At 43.8% G+C, this 20,194-nt stretch overlaps 1 protein-coding gene across 1 annotated transcript in view; it reads left to right on the top strand.

Annotated features, from left to right (window-relative positions):
* Positions 1 to 20,194, top strand: part of VXN (vexin) — a 29,674-nt gene that overhangs the window by 2,068 nt on the left and 7,412 nt on the right. Inside the window, exons 2-7 of the mRNA XM_009926014.2 lie at positions 1,346 to 1,422; positions 2,143 to 2,262; positions 4,028 to 4,153; positions 7,675 to 7,847; positions 10,916 to 10,971; positions 16,664 to 16,826. Of these exons, the coding sequence (XP_009924316.2) occupies positions 7,781 to 7,847; positions 10,916 to 10,971; positions 16,664 to 16,826 (286 nt within the window). The 5' untranslated portion in view covers positions 1,346 to 1,422; positions 2,143 to 2,262; positions 4,028 to 4,153; positions 7,675 to 7,780. The remainder of the gene's footprint in view (positions 1 to 1,345; positions 1,423 to 2,142; positions 2,263 to 4,027; positions 4,154 to 7,674; positions 7,848 to 10,915; positions 10,972 to 16,663; positions 16,827 to 20,194) is intronic.

Below are 20,194 nucleotides of genomic sequence, written 5' to 3' on the forward strand. Positions count from 1 at the left end.
AAGTTTGGATGTTTAAGTGTTGCTGTATATTTCAAGACAGCATTGAAAATAAAGAAGCTTTTTTGCTGGCATAAAAAACAGTTAACATTGAATAACCTGCTCTTCTGACCTTTTCACCTTAAGGAAGATTAATGGTCATTTAGATCAGAACTTCCCCCCTGATCAGGGGTCTGAATGCTTCAGGGTTTCAGACGGACAAAGAAAGTAATTTCACCTCCAGGTCACCAGCACAGACCTATGGTGTCTCTCTAGTGACCGTTAGATGATTGCTTAGTAGTTTATGTGCAAGAGTTGGTGGTCATAATCCATTTTCCAATGGACAGGTCCCTGCCTCATGAAAGCTGTTATTACGTGCTTAATCTGAGCAGCGAGAAATGGGAATTAACGTGAACAGAGCCTGAACTGCATTTGCCTTGCATGAATAAAGCCTCAGAGTCTCTGTAACACTTGTTTCAGTGGATCAGTCCTTCTCCAGGGTCGTCTTTCCAAGCCAGGAAGGTTTGAAGCTATGTCAGTGCTGGGCTGTGAGCAGTGGCACTTTGATGTTCCCTCCTGGAGGGCTGCAGCCCACTTCTGGAGCGCACAGGTCCTGTTCAGACACACTCGCAGTGGCATTTCTGGCAGTTAGGACATCCTAAAACAGCATGTCCCACAGCCTTCATGTAGCCATCTCCCAAGTTTAGCTCCTGGTGTGGTGAAGCTGATGTACTTCATACCTACTGTATTTGTGTTTTAGGTGGAAGTCCTAAAATTGAGACTACTCAGCTGGTAAAACAGCACAGAGCTACAGGGCAGATTTTGATAGTAAAGTAACCGTTTGTGACTTCTCATGTCAGAAATGATACTGTCACCAACTGTAAAGCACAATTCAGGGACCTACCCAACAGAGCTGAGCTAAAAACGCCAACCCGCTGAGCAAAGGCAGCGCAGGGTCAGCTGATGGGTGCTAAAGGTCTAAGCATGCCCTTCTCTGGAGGCATCTGTATGTGCATAGAAAACAAGGCATTGGTAAAAAACCTGCCATGTGTGCAGACATAAGCATACAGTTGCTTACAGCTGAGATGTTGACCCTTAATATAGAACATGGTTACAGGCTAGAGAGTATAAAAAGTTGAAGAGCTAGGATCTAGGAGTCTACCTCTCTCTGGCTGACCAAGTTGAGAGGGTATAGAAATGTCAGACTTTGGGGGAACATCTAAAATGGGAATATGCATTTTACAAAACATTTTAAAAACCCAAAGGATGTAGAATCTGAAACTGTGCAGTTATTAAGGAGAATGTGCCACGTCTATTACAAAGCCCCCCAAAACTCTTTCCTGTTCCCTTTTGGCTTTCTTTCTCCCAGGCTTACCTCTGTACGGTATGTGCCATGTAGTGAACAGAGCAACTGAACAGATTACTACCAGAACTGAATTAATAAAGGTAAGTGTTTAAATGTAAAGGCTAACAGGACAGAGGGAAAGGACAAGTAAAGATCATCAGTTCTGCGAAAAATCAAAGATCTCAGGGACTGCATGACTTGAAAAGGACTGACCTCTATGTAGCTTATGAGCTTGAAAATCCTCTCCTATGTATTTGCAGCATTAGCTCCTCTTGTTATCTGAGGTGATCTACTTTAATCAGATTCCTAGAAACAAGTCAGGTACTTAAAGCAGAAGATCTTTTGACACCCCTGCTGGCAGCGTCAGTAGAGAGGCCAAGGACCAAACCAGCAGCAACACAAGATAACCCATTTCATCTCTCCAAAACCCTTTTTAGGATAATTGGCATCAGAGGGCGTTCCCCAGTTTCCCCTTCCAGACTCATAGCCGTACCGTGTATGGCCATTTAACGTACTTGTCACCCAAAAAACTACCTTGAAAATCTCCCATTTCCAAGACCCAGCAATTCTGTATTGGTGCTCCCACTCTGTTCTAAAACCTCCTCTGTCACGGTGCCATCTCCTGTGCTGACATGCTGCTTCACACAGGCACCATAACTTTAATCTGGATCAAAAGGAGAGTCATAAATTTGATCCTCCTTCTGTGCCTTTAGTGCAGCTTCTCTTACTTCCTATTGCTATTTTCTCAGTTTCTAGCACTGGGGGCTCTGAGTGCCAATAATGATGATCCTTGTTTTAAATTTAATCTCATTTTCACACAGAACTTAAGCCAGAGGAGGCAATGCCATCTGATACCCTCCAAAGCCCTTCATCCCACAGAGCACGTGCGTTGTACGCGGCAAAAGGAGCTTGATGGCTGCATGAGGACACGCTAGAGACAAGTAAGGTGACAGCTCAGGTTGCCTCATTCTTTAGACTTATCCATGGGAGAAATCCTAAGCAGTTTGTGCCTGGTTACCCAAGCAGTGGATTTTCCTCCGTATGGTGTGAGGCATAGTATACAGTTAGAGCAAGAGGGCTACTGCTGCACAAATCCAGGAACCACAGGACAAGCTTTAATTAATGTGCTTGTTTGTCCAAAAATGGTTGTGTTCATATCAGGATCCAATAGTCAAAATAATCTTAAAATGTTTTAAAGGAAAAAAATAGGGAGTGAAAAAGCCTTATCCAAAAATTGTTGTGCTTTATCAGGGGAATAAAGACCTCACTGATCAATTAACTTGAAAAATTAACAAATCGGGGATAAATGTAATTAAAATCTTAATAAGCTATTGTTGTCATCACCCAGTTTGGACATATCGCTCTTTTGTTGACATTTTTAGTGCTTTCTGTGGATTACCAGTATATGAAAGCTTGTTAAGCCTCCACGTGCTCAGCCTGGCCCTAGCTTTAATGCTGGCTCAGTGCAATCCCTGCTGCTGGCACAAGCTCTGCGGGACTTGAACCTTGCAGTGCCGGGCATTGTGCTTCTCGCTAATTATTGTATGGACTTACTCAAGCGTGTTTTACAAGCTTAGGGCAAATTTGTGAGTGTCCAATTATCTATATGTAACTTTTTTAAGAGGAGCCAACCAGGTTTGGGGTTGTTTTTCCTCAGGATCCTGCAGTATCTTTCAGTAACTAGTGGGAGGCTTTCAGCCTGGCTTCCAGGTCTGGCTGGTTATTTCCTTTCCCGATTAGCAGAGAAGTCTGTGCACTAACCCTTTCAAACTGCACAACTCTTGCATCCCTCTCTCCTGGTCCGCTATAGTGAATTAAAAGTTCAAAATGTTATTTATGCCTTGATTTTATTCCCATTTGGGTAAAATCTGTTACAGCAGCTTCCAGCCAGATGCAAATTAAAATGTTACTTTTGAAAATCCTTCACTTATTCACTGACCTTTCAGCCCTGCAGTGCTACTTTAATTTTGAACTAGTTTTGCAGACTGCTATGAGGTGAAGTTGTTGATAACATATCTGTCCCTCCCTTTCATTTAGAGAAAAATAACAGATTATGTATGAGAAGCTCACTTTATATTTTGCTTTTTTTGTTGGTTTTCCTTTTCAGTCATTGGCAGTTGCAATTCTGTGGCCCTGAAATGAAACAAAGCGATTTTCCTTCCACAAAAAATGCTGCTTGCATTGCATCACGCAAAAGTGTTTTAGAGTAAATGTCTGCAGCATGCGTGTGCAGTTTTATCCCATCGTATTTTTAAATGGTTAACTGTGCATACCTCTGGTTCACAATCCTATTCCAAAAATACCTGTGGCTTATCCTTATCATATTGCCCAGCTAACGGTAAGAAATAGGCTCAAGTGGCTCAGTACGGATTTGATTTGCCTCTTACGCAACAGGGTACAAGATCCAGGGAGAAGCCAGAGACCTGCCTTGGAAGAGCTCTGTCCTCTGCGGGCCAGGGAATCCCTTGGCAATATCCCTTGCATATGATGAGAGTACTGGGATGTTTCCCACCAACTTCACTGGAATAATGCTGTGGTGGAAAGGCATTCATTTGTTTACAAAGGCCATGATAAACAAGGTCTAGAGGTTTCTGATACTTAGCTGAAATCACTCAAAGTTTTCATTACAGTTTTTGTAACCATAAATAATCTTTTTTTAATTTGACTTCTTTTAAATTTACCAACTCTGGCATACTTGGCAAACAGGACAAGTGTCTACACTTGTTTCTTCCAAATGTGGCTGAACAGATCCAGACCATGGGAAAAGCACCCTTGCCACCTCCCCAGAGGGACATTTCACCAGTTTATGGGATTTTCTGCCATGTTGAAAAGGTTTGTTGAGCCTTCTGCGGTTTTCACCAGTTGTTTTTCCCTCAGCCTCAGCATACGTCTCTTCCCCTTCTCCACCCTTCCCTCCTTTCTGCCCACATTCCCCAAAATCAAATACCTTCCCTGTCCCAGACATGCAGATCAGGTTAGATGGATGTTTTGTCAGACACCATATGTCTGTTCCTGTGTCTTGAGTTCTCCTCCTCCTCAGTTGTCCCTGTTCACCTTTTGTTGCCAAGTTCTTGCACCAGCAAATGTTTTGATCCTTTACTGATAACACTGGGAGTTCAGGTATTTGGTAAACAGTTATATTACAGCCCACAGCAAGGAATCTGGATTCCACATGTTGGTTTGGGAGTCTTCAGTCAAAGATACACCCTGGTGCAAAAAATTTTTGGGTCTTCTCATGGCTGCAGTGGCACTACATGAATTAAATTAATAGCTTACTAATCGTGTTTAGCAGTGAGGAAAAATTTGAGCCTCCTTTCTAATATTTTATGTAATTTGGGGAACAAAAAATGATTCATAGAATCAATAACTGTTTGGTTTCCTGCTCCCACCACAGAATGGACTCTTGCTAGGTCAGTAAGAAGCCAGAGGGAGATACCATGTGAAGTCATCTGATGTGGCTCTGCCAGCAGTTCCTAGGTTGGACATTGTGGAGAGTATCTTCCTCAAGTCTAAAACCACTGCCTGCTGTTCTTCAGCAGATTGCATGCAGCTGAGATTTGTAGTACACTTCCTTGGCAGGTATTATCACACCTATTTTGTACTAGATAAACCAAGACATTTGTCCAAAATAAGTCACAGATGGGTAGAAAAAAAGTAGCCCGATATGTGCAGTCCTTCTCTTGAAGCCACATCAAGATTTCCTTCAAAACCCTGGGCGTTCATAGTGCTCGACTGCCCTGTAAGATCTGGGCAAAATGAAGCAGCAAACTCTCTTTATGAACAGGGGAAGATTCATTCCCAGATGAGAACCCCAGATGCGACATATTATATTGGGCCTCCTGAGCCGTATTTTTCTCTCTGGAAGTGATGTGAGAGCCTTTTATCAGCACTCTGTGCAGAGTGACTCATCCCCAGAGCATCATGTACCTTGTAAAGATAGGTGTTCAAAGCCTACCTGCTCAAAACCTAACCTATAATGCAGTGAATGCCAGCTGGTAACCAGCTCTTAAGTCTCACTCAGTTTACACATTCCCACCACCCCTCAACATGATGAAACACCAAATACTTGTTCTAATGTTAAACTCCAGCTATGATTTTAAAATATCTTTACGTCATACCTATAATTAGGAAAACAATGACTCAGATCCAAAAGTGCCTCTTCTTACAGGACTTGGAATATCCAAAGGTGAAATAAAGGGTGGGTTAGATTGGTTATAGCTTTTTTTTTGGGGGGGGGGGGGGCAACTATTCAGTGTTGCTCTTCATTATTTTTTTTTTTATCCTTTTGAAAGCTTTAAAGCCTCCCTGCGTAACCGCCTCTGCTCCATTCACCGCTGAATGGACGGTGCGCTGGTCTTTTTCTCGGTGGGTAATGGATTTGGTTTGATTACTTGACACAGGAACAATAGGGGGATAAACAATTGCATTCGCGCCCGTGCAGCTCCCCATCTGTTGAGTGTGTGCGCCTTCAGAGGGAGCCGGGCAGAGACAGATGAACACGCCAGCCAAGCCTGATGTTAATGGCATCAGTCATACAAGCAGAACATGTGGCGCAATAAATCAAAAACTAATTGAACTTTTGCTTGATTATATTGCCGTCCCACCTCCCGTTTCAAACACAGCACGGTTTCCTGGGACAATGCCCCCAGCCCCATAATGGCTTTGCTGCCCTTGGACAGCAGGAGGCTGCCCTGGGAGGTGACAAGTAATACAAGCTTCTCTTCGCTCATTTCTTTCTTGAAACAGTGACACCTTCCACTCAACCAAAATGCTTCCAGGCTCTGGATGTGTTGACCAATATTTATTATTTTAAAGAAGAACTATTACATTAACAGGACAGTGACAGCCCATGTTTGCTGGCATTTTCCATCCAGGACTGTTGGTTTTGGCTGGGATAGAGTTAATGTTCTTTCTAGTAGCTGGTATAGTGTTAATGTTTTGGATGTAGTATGAGAAGAATGTTGATAACACACTGATGTTTTCAGTTGTTGCTAAGTAATGTTTAGACTAAGTCAAGGATTTTTCAGCTTCTCATGCCCAGCCAGCAGGAAGGCTGGAGGGGCACAAGAAGTTGGGAGGGGACACAGCCAGGGCAGCTGACCCAAACTGGCCAAAGGGGTATTCCATACCATGTGATGTCATGGCCAGTATATAAACTGGGGTGAGTTGGCCGGAGGGGGATCGCTGCTCAGGAACTAACTGGGCATCGGTCAGCAGGTGGTGAGCAATTGCATTGTGCATCACTTGGTTTGTACATTCCAATTCTTTTGTTAATATTATTGTCATTTTATTATTATTATCATTATTATTTTCTTCCTTTCTGTCCTATTAAGCTGTTCTTATCTCAACCCACAAGTTTTACCTTTTTCCTTCCAATTCTCTCCCCCATCCCACTGGGCTGGGGGGAGTGAGTGAGCGGCTGCGTGGTGCTTGGTTGCTGGCTGGGGTTAAGCCACAGCAGTGGCAGATGTCAACAGGACAAGACAGGACTAGTTTTTGTGTTAATTACACACATGTGCTAGTAAAGAAGGCTATTCATTAGACTGATACAATTTAATATCATTATTCACACTTGAAAGTGTTTCTGCTACATCAGTTGCTAGAGCCTGCAAGCCAAAATTTTTGAGCTTAGGTGTCCATGGCAGCAGTAAGTCACCAGAAGTTGAGGGGGCTGATTTTCATAGATGTAGAAAGGAACAATCTGATGGGAGCATTAAGGAATGAAAAGCTTTGGCAAGAAGACCCTTTACTGAAGTGCCGAAGTATGGAATTAGGCCCCGGAACCATCAAGTCATGTAGGAACCCATCTATGACTGAGCCACCTGCCCTCCCTCTGCAACTACTGAAGTGTAGGGTGCATATAGACCTATGCATGTCTGTGTGACATGCCCTTCTTTAGTCATCTGCATTTGAAATTGTACACTGAAGTGCCCAGGATTCAGGTACTAGTTTATGAACTTAAAAGGTAAAGCAGAAAATGTTTTTGTTAATACACCTAGAATCAGCTCCTCATTATATGGGAGGAGCACATTTTTATGATAAATGTGTTAAAGTACACAAAGTATTAACCAACTCATTTTAACAATCCTTGCAGTACTTCTATAAACATTTATTTGCCTATACATTGGCTGCGCAGAACAGACTTTAATTTTTAGCCATTTATTGCAGAGGATTCTCCAAAATGCTAAAAGGAGACATAAAGTAAAATGTTCCTATCTGAGTGGAGGCTTAAGTAACAGCTAAATTAAATCTTTGCATTAATAGTATTCATAGAAAGGCAGATGGGAGCAGAAAATGTTGCAATGAAGAATATGGAATGAGATGAGATCACAGCATCAGTCTGTCCTTTGTAGATCTGGACAATGATCACAGAGCCAGATTGGATTAGTGAAACCTATTTACCAGAAGTTCAGAGCGGTTGCATGAAGCTGAAAGGCAGTCAGGAGGGAGAGGTGGAAAATGCACCAGATTTACAGCTGCAGCGACGAAAATTTAGAAGTTTTCACCACTGTGATTTCATCCAAATGTGAGTACATCAAAACTGTAACAACCGCTACAGTGTTGTCTTTTAGATGGATGGGGTGTTTAGCATCAGCAAAATCTCTGAAGTGAGCAGCTCATCTGTTCTGCCGAGCCGTGCCGTGCTCTGCTTGCAGTCCAGCGCTTGCTGCTTGTTTCTGGAGCTAATCCATGCAGGTGCTTCAATATTGTGGCTGTGTAAAATCTTTGCGCTAGCAAAATTCAGAGATCTGGAATCGGTGTTGATATACCTATGAGGTAATTGCTAAAGTGACAGCTTGCAACTGTGTGGCTATTCTGTGTAATAGAAAAGAAAAATGAAGTTCTGCAAGCAGTTAGCAGCTCAGATGAACTGGGTGAACTGCATGAATGTTGAATTTAAGTCTGCTGGCTCAATAAGTGGAACATTTCCAAAGCCATGCCCTGGAAATGAATGCATGATTAACATTAATTGCTTGTAATGAAGAGTAAGAACCGGACAAAGCCCAGTCTGCATTTGATTGAACAAATTAGTTTAAACTCAATGGCTGCATATTTCAGCAACAAGAAAGCAGGTAAAAGCAGGGAAAACAAATTGTGGGGCCAGATCAGATCTTTACTTGCAAGCTACAAGCATAAGCTCCCAGCTGCTTGATTTCAGAATATGAGTGGAAATGGCAAAGTGAACCATCACCGTAATTGTTTTTGTTGCCCGAAAGCTGGGCTGTACATACAGACATCCTTTTGCAGGCAAATCCAGAAACATCATCTGCAAGGATTCATTCTTCCCTTCCTGCTCCCACTCCCTGCAGAAAATCACGTTTGCAGAGAGAGCCCTGCAGCCCCACTGTTTGCATTGCTGCCATTGTATTCCTGTGCGAGTGGGTCGCTTCTGGCTACCTCCGTGATTCACTCTTCTTTCAACGGCTATTCAAGTAATTGCATGTTTGCTGGTGCTGTGACTTCCCTTTCATGCCTTGCCTTTCTTCAGCCCCTGTAAGCCATTTGCCACTCGCTCTGGCAGACGACAGGCAGTGAGTTGGACTGTGGATGACAAGTACTCTGAAAATATGCAAATTTATTACCGTTAGGCACATTTATGTGTTGTTCCTTGTGCACCAGCCTGGGTGCCAATAACAGCGTAACAGTACTTGCTTCTGGTAGAAATCTATATAAACTGTGCTCCTCACATTGTCCAGTAAAATACATCAATACCAGAGAGACAAGAAGATAATTCCTTGCATCAATAAACTTTTCTGCACTTGAGTGTTTTGCTCGTGAGCAATTAGTTTAGTCCTCACACGATGAAATTCCAGAAGTAAAGGTGATTGCAGCAGCTTCAAAACCAACTTAAAACATATTCCTAGGAAAAAAACCCACCTTCATTATGTTTGTCTGGTTTTCATCCCACATTCACCATGGTTTGAAATATAAAACGTGTCCTGCAGGAGAAGGCAGTAGGGATCCCTGAGGATATCACATCATGCAAAACAGACCATAATTGAACTGACAGCTTAGCACGCTCTCAAGCTCTGTACAGGCAGATAACTTAGTTGTGATGAGCTCAGTGTGGAAGTACCCTGCGCTGCAACAGGTCGCTGGCAGGGACCCTGGGCAAGACTGATCACCTCCCGTGTTACCGTCCTGTTTCACTGTGGGGAGAGCATAGGCCAAAACTTTATTTCTGTCCAGCGGGGTCCTAATGCTCAGCGCTTAGATCCTCACTGGGCTATCGGGGGGTGGCTTATTAGACAAACACAAGCTGTCTAGGAAGAGTGACTTTGGTCCCACTGCCAGCTCTGCTTGTATCGGAGCCCAGGAAAGCCCGGTCACTTGTTATTCCTGCCGTCAGAGGAGAGGAGTTTGGCTGCAGTAACGAGAAGCCTTGGATGACCTCCAGCTGCTTCCACAGCTTCAAAACTCTTTGCAAACATTAATGCATAGCAGAGATAAGCACTGCAACTCCTGGAGTTGAATGTATGCCAAAAATGTAAAGGAAAGCTCACCTGCTGAGTAAGAGTCACCTGTCAACCCATAACAAACCTTTCTGGCTCTTCAAAGCCTTTGGATTATACATGGAGCCTGAATAGGAAACCCCCATTCACATGCCTTGCCCTCAGGGTCAGCCTTTAGAACTGGAGTTAATTCTCTGAATTTGGCAGGTTTTTGCAGGCCTGTTTCTGTCACTGGCTGCTAAATCCTGTAGCTCCTGTAGCCTGAACACAGGGGAGGATAATATTTTTAAAGAGAAAAGTGTAAGACATGATGAGAGGGAGAGCTGGGAGTATCACAGAGATTTTCAGGCCAGTTTCAAGTCAAACCGAAACAGTGAGTGTTTAAACAATCTTCACTTTGTCCAGAAAAAAAACCATGCAAAACCAATCACTTCAGTCCAGTCAAAAGCCTGGCTTATGGTCCTGGCATCTTGTGGGTCTAGTGGCTAGTGATTCTGGTTTGCCTATGATTTTGGTGTCTTCATGACTCTAAGAAATAAAATTGAGAAACAGACTTTAAGCAAAATGCCCCAAGTTAAAGAACCGAATGGGTCATTTTGAGGATTGAAAAGAAAAGGCTAGGCTTAGTGCAAATGTTGTGCTTTGGAGATCATGCAGTAAAAGTGAAATGATGTCACAAAGGTGTTTGAGCTTATTGAAAAAGTCCCTATCTAGATAAAATGATAGGCCTCTCCAAAGTTAACGTATACGCAAGTCATGTTTGAAGGTGACTGGATGGAAGGAGAAGCTCATTTCCTTCTGAAACATTGGCAGGTGGGAGGCCCAGATCAAAACTCAGGAAGGAGAAGGATCGTTCCTCCTGGAAGCCTATGGGAGAGGTGCAGAAACTTGGGGAAGGCTGTTGCCCTGTGCCCACAGATGTCTGTATTGTATAGCTAGAGCATGGTCTCTGAGGTGACATTAAAAAGGACTTTCTTTTGGGTTGTTTCAGCTGGAATATTCCTCCTTAAACCCTTTCTTCTTCCCCCTCTCCCCACCATGCCCTCAATGTATTCTCACAGAGGACTTTCAAAGGCACATGTAACCTCATCTTGTCAACCTCCGCTGCACCCTGACTGTGTTCCCGTTCTTCTTTTCACAGCATGTAGTCCTGCCCGAAGACGAGCCAAAACTACACAGCACATCCTAACAAAGAGTGTAAGAAAAACCTCCCTTTCTCTCCCTCTTTTTATTTTTTCTTTTTTTTTAATTCCAGTTGTCTACACTTATCCTTAAAAATGCCATGGATAAATGGAAAGCAGATCTTTCAGGGCAAAGAAGTGCATCGGTGTCCGATGCAGGGAGTGGGGTGGGAAACAGAGGGGGAGTTTCTGTAAAGCTAAAGTTTATTTATAGAAGCACATTGAAACTTCAAAATATACAGTCTGTCTGTGCAGAGCCAGTCAAAATCAGTTCTTATCAACATGGGTCATCTGAGGGAATCACAGACTTAATTCTTATCCATAAAGCCTTAATAATAGTGCCGGAGGGACAGGCAGGAATGAAAAGCAAGCAAATCATATCAATACATATACACGTTAATTAAGGAGCCAGTATCCCATTCCCCGGGGAACTGGGGAGAAAAACACCAAGCAATGGGCTGTAACCTTGACTCAAAAAGGAGGCTCTGAGCAAGCCACAGGAGGATGCTTGTCCCTGGATCCCAGTGGTGCTTGCCTGTCCTCTGCTCACCCTCACTGCACGGGCACAGCCGGAGCTTATCCCCCTCCCTGCAGGTGAGATACACCCCCAAATTCAAATAACTGAACATTTTTCATGCTCTCAGAAAATGTTTTCCAAGCTGGGACACTTTGACACATGGGCATCAGGCTTCTTGTCTTCAGGGCCTGTTTTCCCCCCTTAAATCCGTTTGGCCCATTCACAACCCCTTCCACAATCTTTTTATTGCAGTTCTCACTTGCAGCAATGACGGCGTCTTTCTCTTGCGCATATCAAAGCACTTTTTTCACACTTTGAGACTCTTCTGACAAAGTATTTCTTCTCACTACAGACCTGCCTCTTCTCTAGCACTTCATTGAAATATTTTGCTCCATGGCCTTTCCTTTTTCCATGCCCTATCCTACTTCCCAGCCCTATCCTCATTTGTAAATAGCCTCCTCTTCATATTCCTGATTCCCTGATCTCCCCACAGCACCGTAAGGCCCTCCTGCTTACCACACATACCCATGCACTAGAAAAAACCTCACCACATTCACTCCCATCCCCTCTCTTGGTTATTGAAGCGGATCACAGGATCCCAATACTTCACAGGATGCCTGAAGTGGTCCCCAGGAAGGGTCAATAACATGCCTTTCATGTTTGGGTAGGAACTATGTATGTGTGTGTTTTCTCAAAATGTGAAAATCTTATTTTTGTCCCGTAACTCAGGCTGAAGTTTCAAAATTACTCTTCCTTCCTAATGAGGATGAAAGTCAGAGTGCTGGAGTGTTGCTCAAAATAAGCCATTTTGAGATACCCCTTTTTTAGACAGATACTTTTCCAACAAAATGCCCAGATTTCTAACCAGAATTTTCTCATAAAACCATTCAGCTGGAAAATTTTCAGCTAGCTCTCACCAAAATCTAGGGCAACCGTATGTCTGTTATCATGTTCCGAATCTCAGCAGTTAAATAGTTGTTGTTTCTGCTGAACAGAAGCCTCTAATATTTAATTTGGATTGGATCAGCTGCTGTAACAGCACTATACTCATAAAGGTCTAAGAAAATAAGATAAGAAAGTCCCTGGTTTGTTGCTGTATTTTTAGAGGATTTTTGTTTTCCTTTGGGGCTTTCCTGACCCCAATTAAAGATGTGCTTTGACTGGCCCTTAGTCATGATGCAGGCAGCATCATATTAGTAGTCGGAGCACCAAGCCTGAGGAATGGTCTGCAGCTCCAGCTAAAAAAACAAGCAAGGCTCTCAAACCAAAGCAGTTGGCACAGTCATCTCTTAGACTTGTGCATTCCCCTTCCTCAGCGTGATGCAGCTGCTTACAGCTCATGCACAAGCATTCAAATAAATGGCACATACTGGAATATACGTGCCTGTGAGGAAGTTGTGATTGCCAATTTCTAGACCCACAGAAAAGTAGCAGAATGATTATTTATTTTTCACTTTTGCCTCTGCACCTGCAGTCAGTGCTGTAGAAATGCCTCAGCTAACATGAAATCTTCTGCTCTGGTGATTGCAGTGGATGCACAACTTTAATCCTCAGCAAGGGCAAAAATAGCAAGCAACGTGGACATCTGCCAGACCTTTTTTCGTGGCAGAAATACTCAAGCAGTGTAGCATTAAGTAAGTGATTTAACATTCAAATGACTGACCCTAGGGGGGTAAATTCCATCACATTCAAGAACCCATCCCAAAAGCATGATCATGACTGTAGAAGGGTGAGAGAAAGGGGGAAACGCCTTCTTTTTTTTAATTGGGTGTTTCACCAATATGCTTATTTGCAGTTCCTATTGCCCTAATATTAGTTATTTCCAGTGATAGTAGATCCCTCCCTTCTCTTCCCTTGCTCTTCTAGCTCCAAAATCCTTTGGGTAAAACTGTCCGGACACCACTACCAGGCTACTTTTCAGAAAAATGGCAAATGCCTCTGCGCATGCTAGTGCTACCACATTAAAAATTAGATCGGCATTAGACCATCAAAAAGACCTTAACTCTACAAATCTGGCATTTCCCCCACTAACAAGCACTTTGTTGGTCAATCTCTAAGCTTCAAAATTTTATCCAAAGCCAGATGTTTAATTGTCACCTTTTCTGGCTGGATGTTGGTTTGGCAGTGGGATTTGGGTCCAGGAGCAGGGTTGTTGGAACAGCCTCTGCGCTGCTCTGCAACCCTCCTGGGTCCTCCGTGCCCCCCACTTAACACAACTAATTCCAACAGTGGGTATGCCAGGCCTCAGTGCTCTCATGTGCACGGTAAAGTCCACAAAAAAGAGACTTCGCTGAGCTCTGAATTCAGAGTTGGCATCCTGCAAACAGACTGAGCAGGTCAAAGGACTTACAGTTTCTAAAAACAGTACTTTTTTAGAGAGCAGTTTCCTAATTCTGCATAGTTTGGCTGACTCTGCTAGTCACACAGATTTAAATTTCTTGGTATGTCTAGAAACGAAAAGTGACTTCCAGCTGATCCTTCTGCCTTACCCTAGGTACCCTAGAGAAATGTCAGCTCCAGTTTAGATCAAAACTGCACTACAGCAGGTTTAGTTTCCTGACCTAGATAAGTCTTTACATATTACAGTAATGGGTGAGGTAGACAAAGTCACTGTGAAATCTTGAATTAGGAGATAAGGAACTCCAAAAGTGTCCTACAGCCAAATGCTGCAAAGATATTCACTGAAGATGTGCTATAGAGATTGCACTGTTGTCTCCAGCTGTAACGGAAAATGGCACTGTAACTTATTTATACAGATTCTGCTGCTTGAAGGCATTTTGGCATTACTGATACGACATGTAACAAGGAATCTCAAAAACATAGACAATGTGTCTAAATAATTTCTGCTATTAATGGTGTTTAAAATCCTGCTTCCTTTCCCCAACAAAATTTCATCCTTTGCAACACATAGGCAGATTGTTAAGTTTCAAGTCCATGGCGGTTTACGCTGATCAAATAAGCCACTTTCAGGATTAGAGATGACTGCAGCCAGCATCCTACTTACCAAAAATGCTCTTTCCATGACCATGCAAAAGAAGTGACCTCAGGTGTCTCAGTAGCAGAGGGTTGATGACATTTTCTGTCACACACCAAAGAAGACTGAGCGTAACCAAGAGCACTGAGCATATTTCCAGAGCTGGTGGGAAAAGCTGAGCTTTGTGGCATTCCTTGGAAGCTGGAAGAGCTCGGTTCATGCAAGGCAGGCTCCAAGGGCTGTCACGAGAGACCCCATCAGCCATAGCCTCATCACATTTGAGATGCAGACGGGTGTCTCCACCGATGTCACGGTGGTGATGGGGGTAATGCAGCTCACAAGGTTCGGGTGGTCAGGGCGTGCGTGGACACGGGAGCCCGCAACCTGCGAGGAGCTGCTGCAGAGGGACGGAGAGGTCCTGGGACTGGTCCAGGGGCAGCTGGGAGAGAGCCAACACCAACTGCTTAAGCAGCAGCAGGAGGCCTCTAACCACCAGCATCCCCCTCGTTTCTGAATTATCGGAGCGATGCCGAGGCTCGGCTCTGTCCAGCGGCGCCAGATTCGTGGTCAGTACAGCTGGGCCCTGGCTGCAGCCTCCTTTAGCACGTGCTTGCCTTCAGGGACACCAGTAGCCGCTTGGACTTTAACATAACACTGGCCACATCCTTAAGTAGCTTACAGAGCAGCGACTGTGTTAGGCTGAGTGCCAAAACCCACAGAACTAAGAGAAAACCCCTCTTAGGCTTTGGTTGTCTCGCCAGCCCTTTCCAGCAGTTTTTTTGCCTGCCGTTGGGCAGTTTCTGCTCCTTGTCCTGCTGGTCGGAAGGTTCTAGGTCATGTAGCCTTCTCCAGACTCCTGAGGGTACCTGGAGTCAAAAGAGGAAAAAGTGGTCAGGTTGGGGTTTTTTTTTTTCCTGTTTTGGAAAACATTGGTTTGCATGTGCTTTTTTATCTGCGTAAAAATTCATGTACACAGAATATTGCAGATTAATGGCAAACTGAATTAAAACTCACTTAAAGAAAATGGACAATTGTGTGTGAGGGGACATGCTTGAATGCAGTCTTGTTTTTATCTTGAGTGAATGTTAGAAGGCAGAGCAATAGATGGAATTAAGGCTTTTCTGTGCCAATAGTGGGCTGGTCAGTTGCTGGTCTCTGTCTTGAGACCAAATAACTGTATTTTTATATAAGACATGTAGATGGCAACTATCAGTCATCAGTTAGATGCAAGTAACTGCTTTTCTCCTAGTCTCCCAACATAAGATCAACCTGAGTCTAATAGGAAACTGCCGGAATAGTTGCTACGTTTCTTGTTTCCTTGCTGGTTTGGATCTTCGCCCTATTTACCTTGTTGTCTGTATGACAGTAGCAAGTCTTCGGGGAAGAATAAAAGAAACCAAAGCATGAAACACTCTTTCCCTGCTGTCAGGACTTTAATCTTCTTGAGAAGATTGTTTCCACACCATCCTGGATAACAGTCCTGATGGATCCACCTGCTTGGAGCCTATTCCTGTTTTTTTAAGCTCACATTAGCTCTGGCCTCCCCAGTTTCCTGTGGCAGCACAGTGAGTGCCATGACTTAGTCATGATCAATGTAGAAAAGAACTTGATGTTGTTCACTCTTGTTTTCAGGGACTCTCTTCAAGATACAGGGGGCCTAATGTTCAAAGGTGCAGCTCTCAGTGAGTTTTGTTTGTGTGAGCTAATGTTTGTGAAATTTAATCTCTGCGAGCACAGTTATTCACCGCCTTGTATCCTCTGTAGTCATTTGCCAGGTATAAAATGTAAATAATTCTGAAAGACAGGAGAGGCCATGAAGAAATAGCATTCATAACTTAATTGCATGTTTAACTGGTTGCCCAAGAACTCTTACTTCCTGCAGTAAGAAATTAATGAGCTTGTCTCAAAGGCATATCCTATTCAGTAGATCTTGAAAAGGACCCCATTTCAGTCTCCTGAAGAGAATGTAGAAAGGTGCAACTAAGTAGCTGGGTGCCAGAGAGACCCCACATGATTTTCCCATACATCTCATGCACAGAGGCAGGAGCCAAACAAAACAAACCCCACAAATCCCACAATCCCCACCCGATAAAATCCCCTTGGGATGACAGTAAAGCAGTGGGAAGAGCAAGCGCCATGCTGCTCCCCCGTGACCTTGCCAGACCACCTAATCTCCAAGGCCGGGTGTAACGGGATGGTTTTGCCTCTTCCCTGTAGGTGGTAGCCATACCCGATCGTCGGCCCCACGGGACAGAGAAGCTGCAGCCCTACCAGGGTGACCTCCTCCAGGTGCTGTGCAGCGACGACGAGGTGCGGGGCTTGGGCCGCCTGCAGAGCAGGCAGCGGGGACCCTGTCCCACCGAGGGCACTGCCCAGCATGGTAAGTCCCCAGAAGTGGCTTTATTCCTCTGTGGCTTCAGAACAGTTTTGGATATTGCAGTCTTCCTGTTTGCAGCGAAGCAGGCACTTTGTTATGTACCTGAAGGATACTTCCGTGCTTAAAATGTCCGGTGGAATTAATGAGATATAATGACTGTGGCATTGCAGAGTTCTTGCTTTAATCAGAGTCATAAATTCACTTTATTCAGAGTCGTAAATGCTCCCTTTCCAAAGGCTGACAATATTTTAGAGATGATAGATTGCGAAGCACTGAGTTTCGTTGAGTCATCTTATTATATAGGATCCCTGTTCAGTTGCTTAGAACTTGCCAGAACACAATTGTTTGGGATGGAATTTTAGATTCTGGATGTCAGCCACAGACCTAATTTTGTTTTTTCAACCAAAACTTGTTCAGCATATTTGTGAGAACCCGTGAAGGAAAAATAGAGTTTGCCAAGGCAAAACCAAGGAAATGAGTAAACATAAATAGACTGGTCATCCAGCTCCTTCAGCGCTGGTGTGTTATGTTTGGAAGGTCGAAGATGGAGCAGGTCCATGCAGTTTGGCAAGGGGTGGCCTTTTAATCAAAAATGCATCTTTTGCTGCTCTCCCTTGAAAAACCACCCACATGCAGTCAAGTCATAAGCCTTTGAAAAAATCCCATATGACACGTGTTCGGTAGAGACATTGGACATTTAGCTGTTAAAAGGTGCTAAATCTGTAAAGCAGATACTACCATGAAGGTGCATGTTCTTCACACCACCGCTCTGCAGCTACACTGCTCATAAGCCATCCCATTTAAACACAGACCAGACAAGAGCGGGACCTGGGAAACTGGGAAGGAACAAACTGAGCTTGGGACCATAGGGAAAGATCTCAAACTGGGCCCAGAGCCAAGAAATGGCTGAACGAAGAGCTGGGGCTTTGGGGCTGGAGCAGGGAGAGGTGGAGGAGTGGCTGGCACCAGCTGTAGGGTTGTGGGTGGCAGAGTGTCAGCAGGAGAGAAAGGAGGGACTGCTGGTCTCTGGTGTTAGGGGCAACAAGAGGTAAAGGGTGACAGATAGGTGCGAACTGGAGAAAAGATGTAGGAATCCAAAAAGAAGAGCAGAAAAGGGGGAAATGGTTCTCATAGGGGGAGAAAGGGAAGCGATCGGGCAAAGAAACTGGGATGCTGAACGGGGAAGAGGGAGAAACTAAGTTGAAATTAGAACAAAAAAATAAAACAAAAAGGAATGACTGAGGAGTGGAAGGAGGGCATGAGAACAGGACAGGACAAACTCACCAGGAGTGTGTGGACAAGACAAGACAGCTGCTGCAGGGCTGCCTAAGCTTGTGCAGCATGGCAAGGTTGTTTATCGGATCCCTGTTCCTCAAAGCACAGAAGGCGTCTCCTGCAATAGCTCCCTAAGGTCTGTCCATCACTGCCAGCAGACTCCTCAGTGATGCTCATCACCTCACACAGCCGATGGATCCCCCTTTTCTGGGTGCCTGCTTCACACCTCCGACTGCAGCACCTGGGAGGGCTCAGTTCCTGCTGCTGCACAAAAACCTGTGCCTTGACTATGAACAGTGCTGCATCCTCCTCAAGCCTCAGAAAAATTGGTTCCCAGGAACTTCTGATCTTAAAGTCAGTACCTATCTCTGTTTGCCCGGCATAAGTCCTTGTCCTTCAGGAGGTGATGAAGCTGGTTTTTTAAAACATTTGTGCAGATGGTGACCACAGTGATCACAATACAGAAGAGCTCATGAAAATATGAATAGTTCTGTCCTCAGAGGATTCACTGGTGGGGAAATTAAGTATAGGACTGTGCACTGAGAAATGAAAGCTAAGGATGAACAACAGCTTTCTGAATGAACAATGTCTATATGAGTGAAGCAGAAAGTCTGTGTAAAAATGGTTTCTGGTCACAAATTAGAGACCGAATCTCAACGTCTAGATCCTTGGGGGCAATGAAATAACTTTGATCCAATTCTGGTGTTTCATAGCTTTTGAGTGCCTGACTTTACAGATTTAGCATTTTAAGAGGAGGAAGGTAGAAGTGTTTGCAAATATTTGTATGAAAATAAAACCAGCTCTTTCTTATTACATGCTGCAGTGTCCGGTTTCAATATGCACTCTATTAATAATACCTGCACTGAGAATAGGGTGCCATGAGAGAGTCCAGAAAGGTTTTTCCGGCTGTTTCTCAACAGCTGGAAAGCCAACATAATGTGATATGAAGTGAGGTATATATATGGATATGTATCATCTATTTTCATTAATCTCTGTACTAATGTGACCTCCACATAAATTTCACCCTTTGAAAACATCCTTCAACTGTAGTTGTGCCTGTAGAGCTTTCCATGCTTACTCCATAGACAAGTACTGTTAAATATTAAAGAGACTTCAGATTTGGTAAAAAACAACTTGAAGTCAGGGTAATAGAGTGAACAGTTTGGTTTCCAGAGTAAGTGAAAAATGTGTAAACAAGAGCATAGATGAGACCATCAGCACATTTATTTACTCAGTTTTGTACCAAGTTTTTGTACAAGCACTCATCTTGGAAACATTGGGCAAGTCAGAATAACAGATGTGGAGCAACCCTTGTCCCAGGCTTGGGCATCCGTAGCACCTTCTGGAAATGGAATTCACACTGCACCCAGCCGCCACTGTCCTGAGGAGCACTTAGGAACCTGAAGCCATGAGGACTTACTTTTGCTTAGATATTTTGCTAAAAGTTTGCCAGAACATTTTCTATATCTAATAAGAAGAGGGATAGTCTGAAGGGAAGAATCAGAAAATATAAGAGGAAACAAAACAAAAGAAAAGAAACAAAAAAAAAGAAGGAAAAAAAAGAAATATTATGGACATTAGCCAAAGCACTGATGCCTGCAGCCACTTGCTGAATACTGTTAGTACCTAATATGCAAGATGAGAGGAGGTAATTGAATTAAACTTTGACGTGAGGTATACAGTTAGGTACCTAATGGAATTACTGGCAGGGGCGGGAGCGGGAAGAGAGAGGCTGGTTAAGATATTTATCATGGCCAAATATTGCCCCCAGAAGGAGAAGGCAGTTCTGATATTGCTAACTCATGCCTGAGACAGCACTAGAAGCAGCACCTTGGCTATTTCTGATGTTTGCTGTCATTATTTATATTCCATGGGTCACAGCTGTTGTGAATCATATTCTATCCTCTGCCTTGGTGAATCTTAGTGTTTCTGTAGATCCTTGCTCTTCACTTACCTGAATATCCTTTCAAAAACACAGCAGACAACCAAAAATGGCAAGGAACAGAAAGAAAGGGGAAAAAAAAGAGATATCTCCACATTCCCACAGCCAAATGGGAGAATTTGGCTCCATGAAAAAAATCTGGCATTCCTCACTC

Source organism: Haliaeetus albicilla, chromosome 3, assembly GCF_947461875.1.
Source record: "Haliaeetus albicilla chromosome 3, bHalAlb1.1, whole genome shotgun sequence".
In the NCBI taxonomy this organism is placed as follows: Eukaryota; Metazoa; Chordata; class Aves; order Accipitriformes; family Accipitridae; genus Haliaeetus; species Haliaeetus albicilla.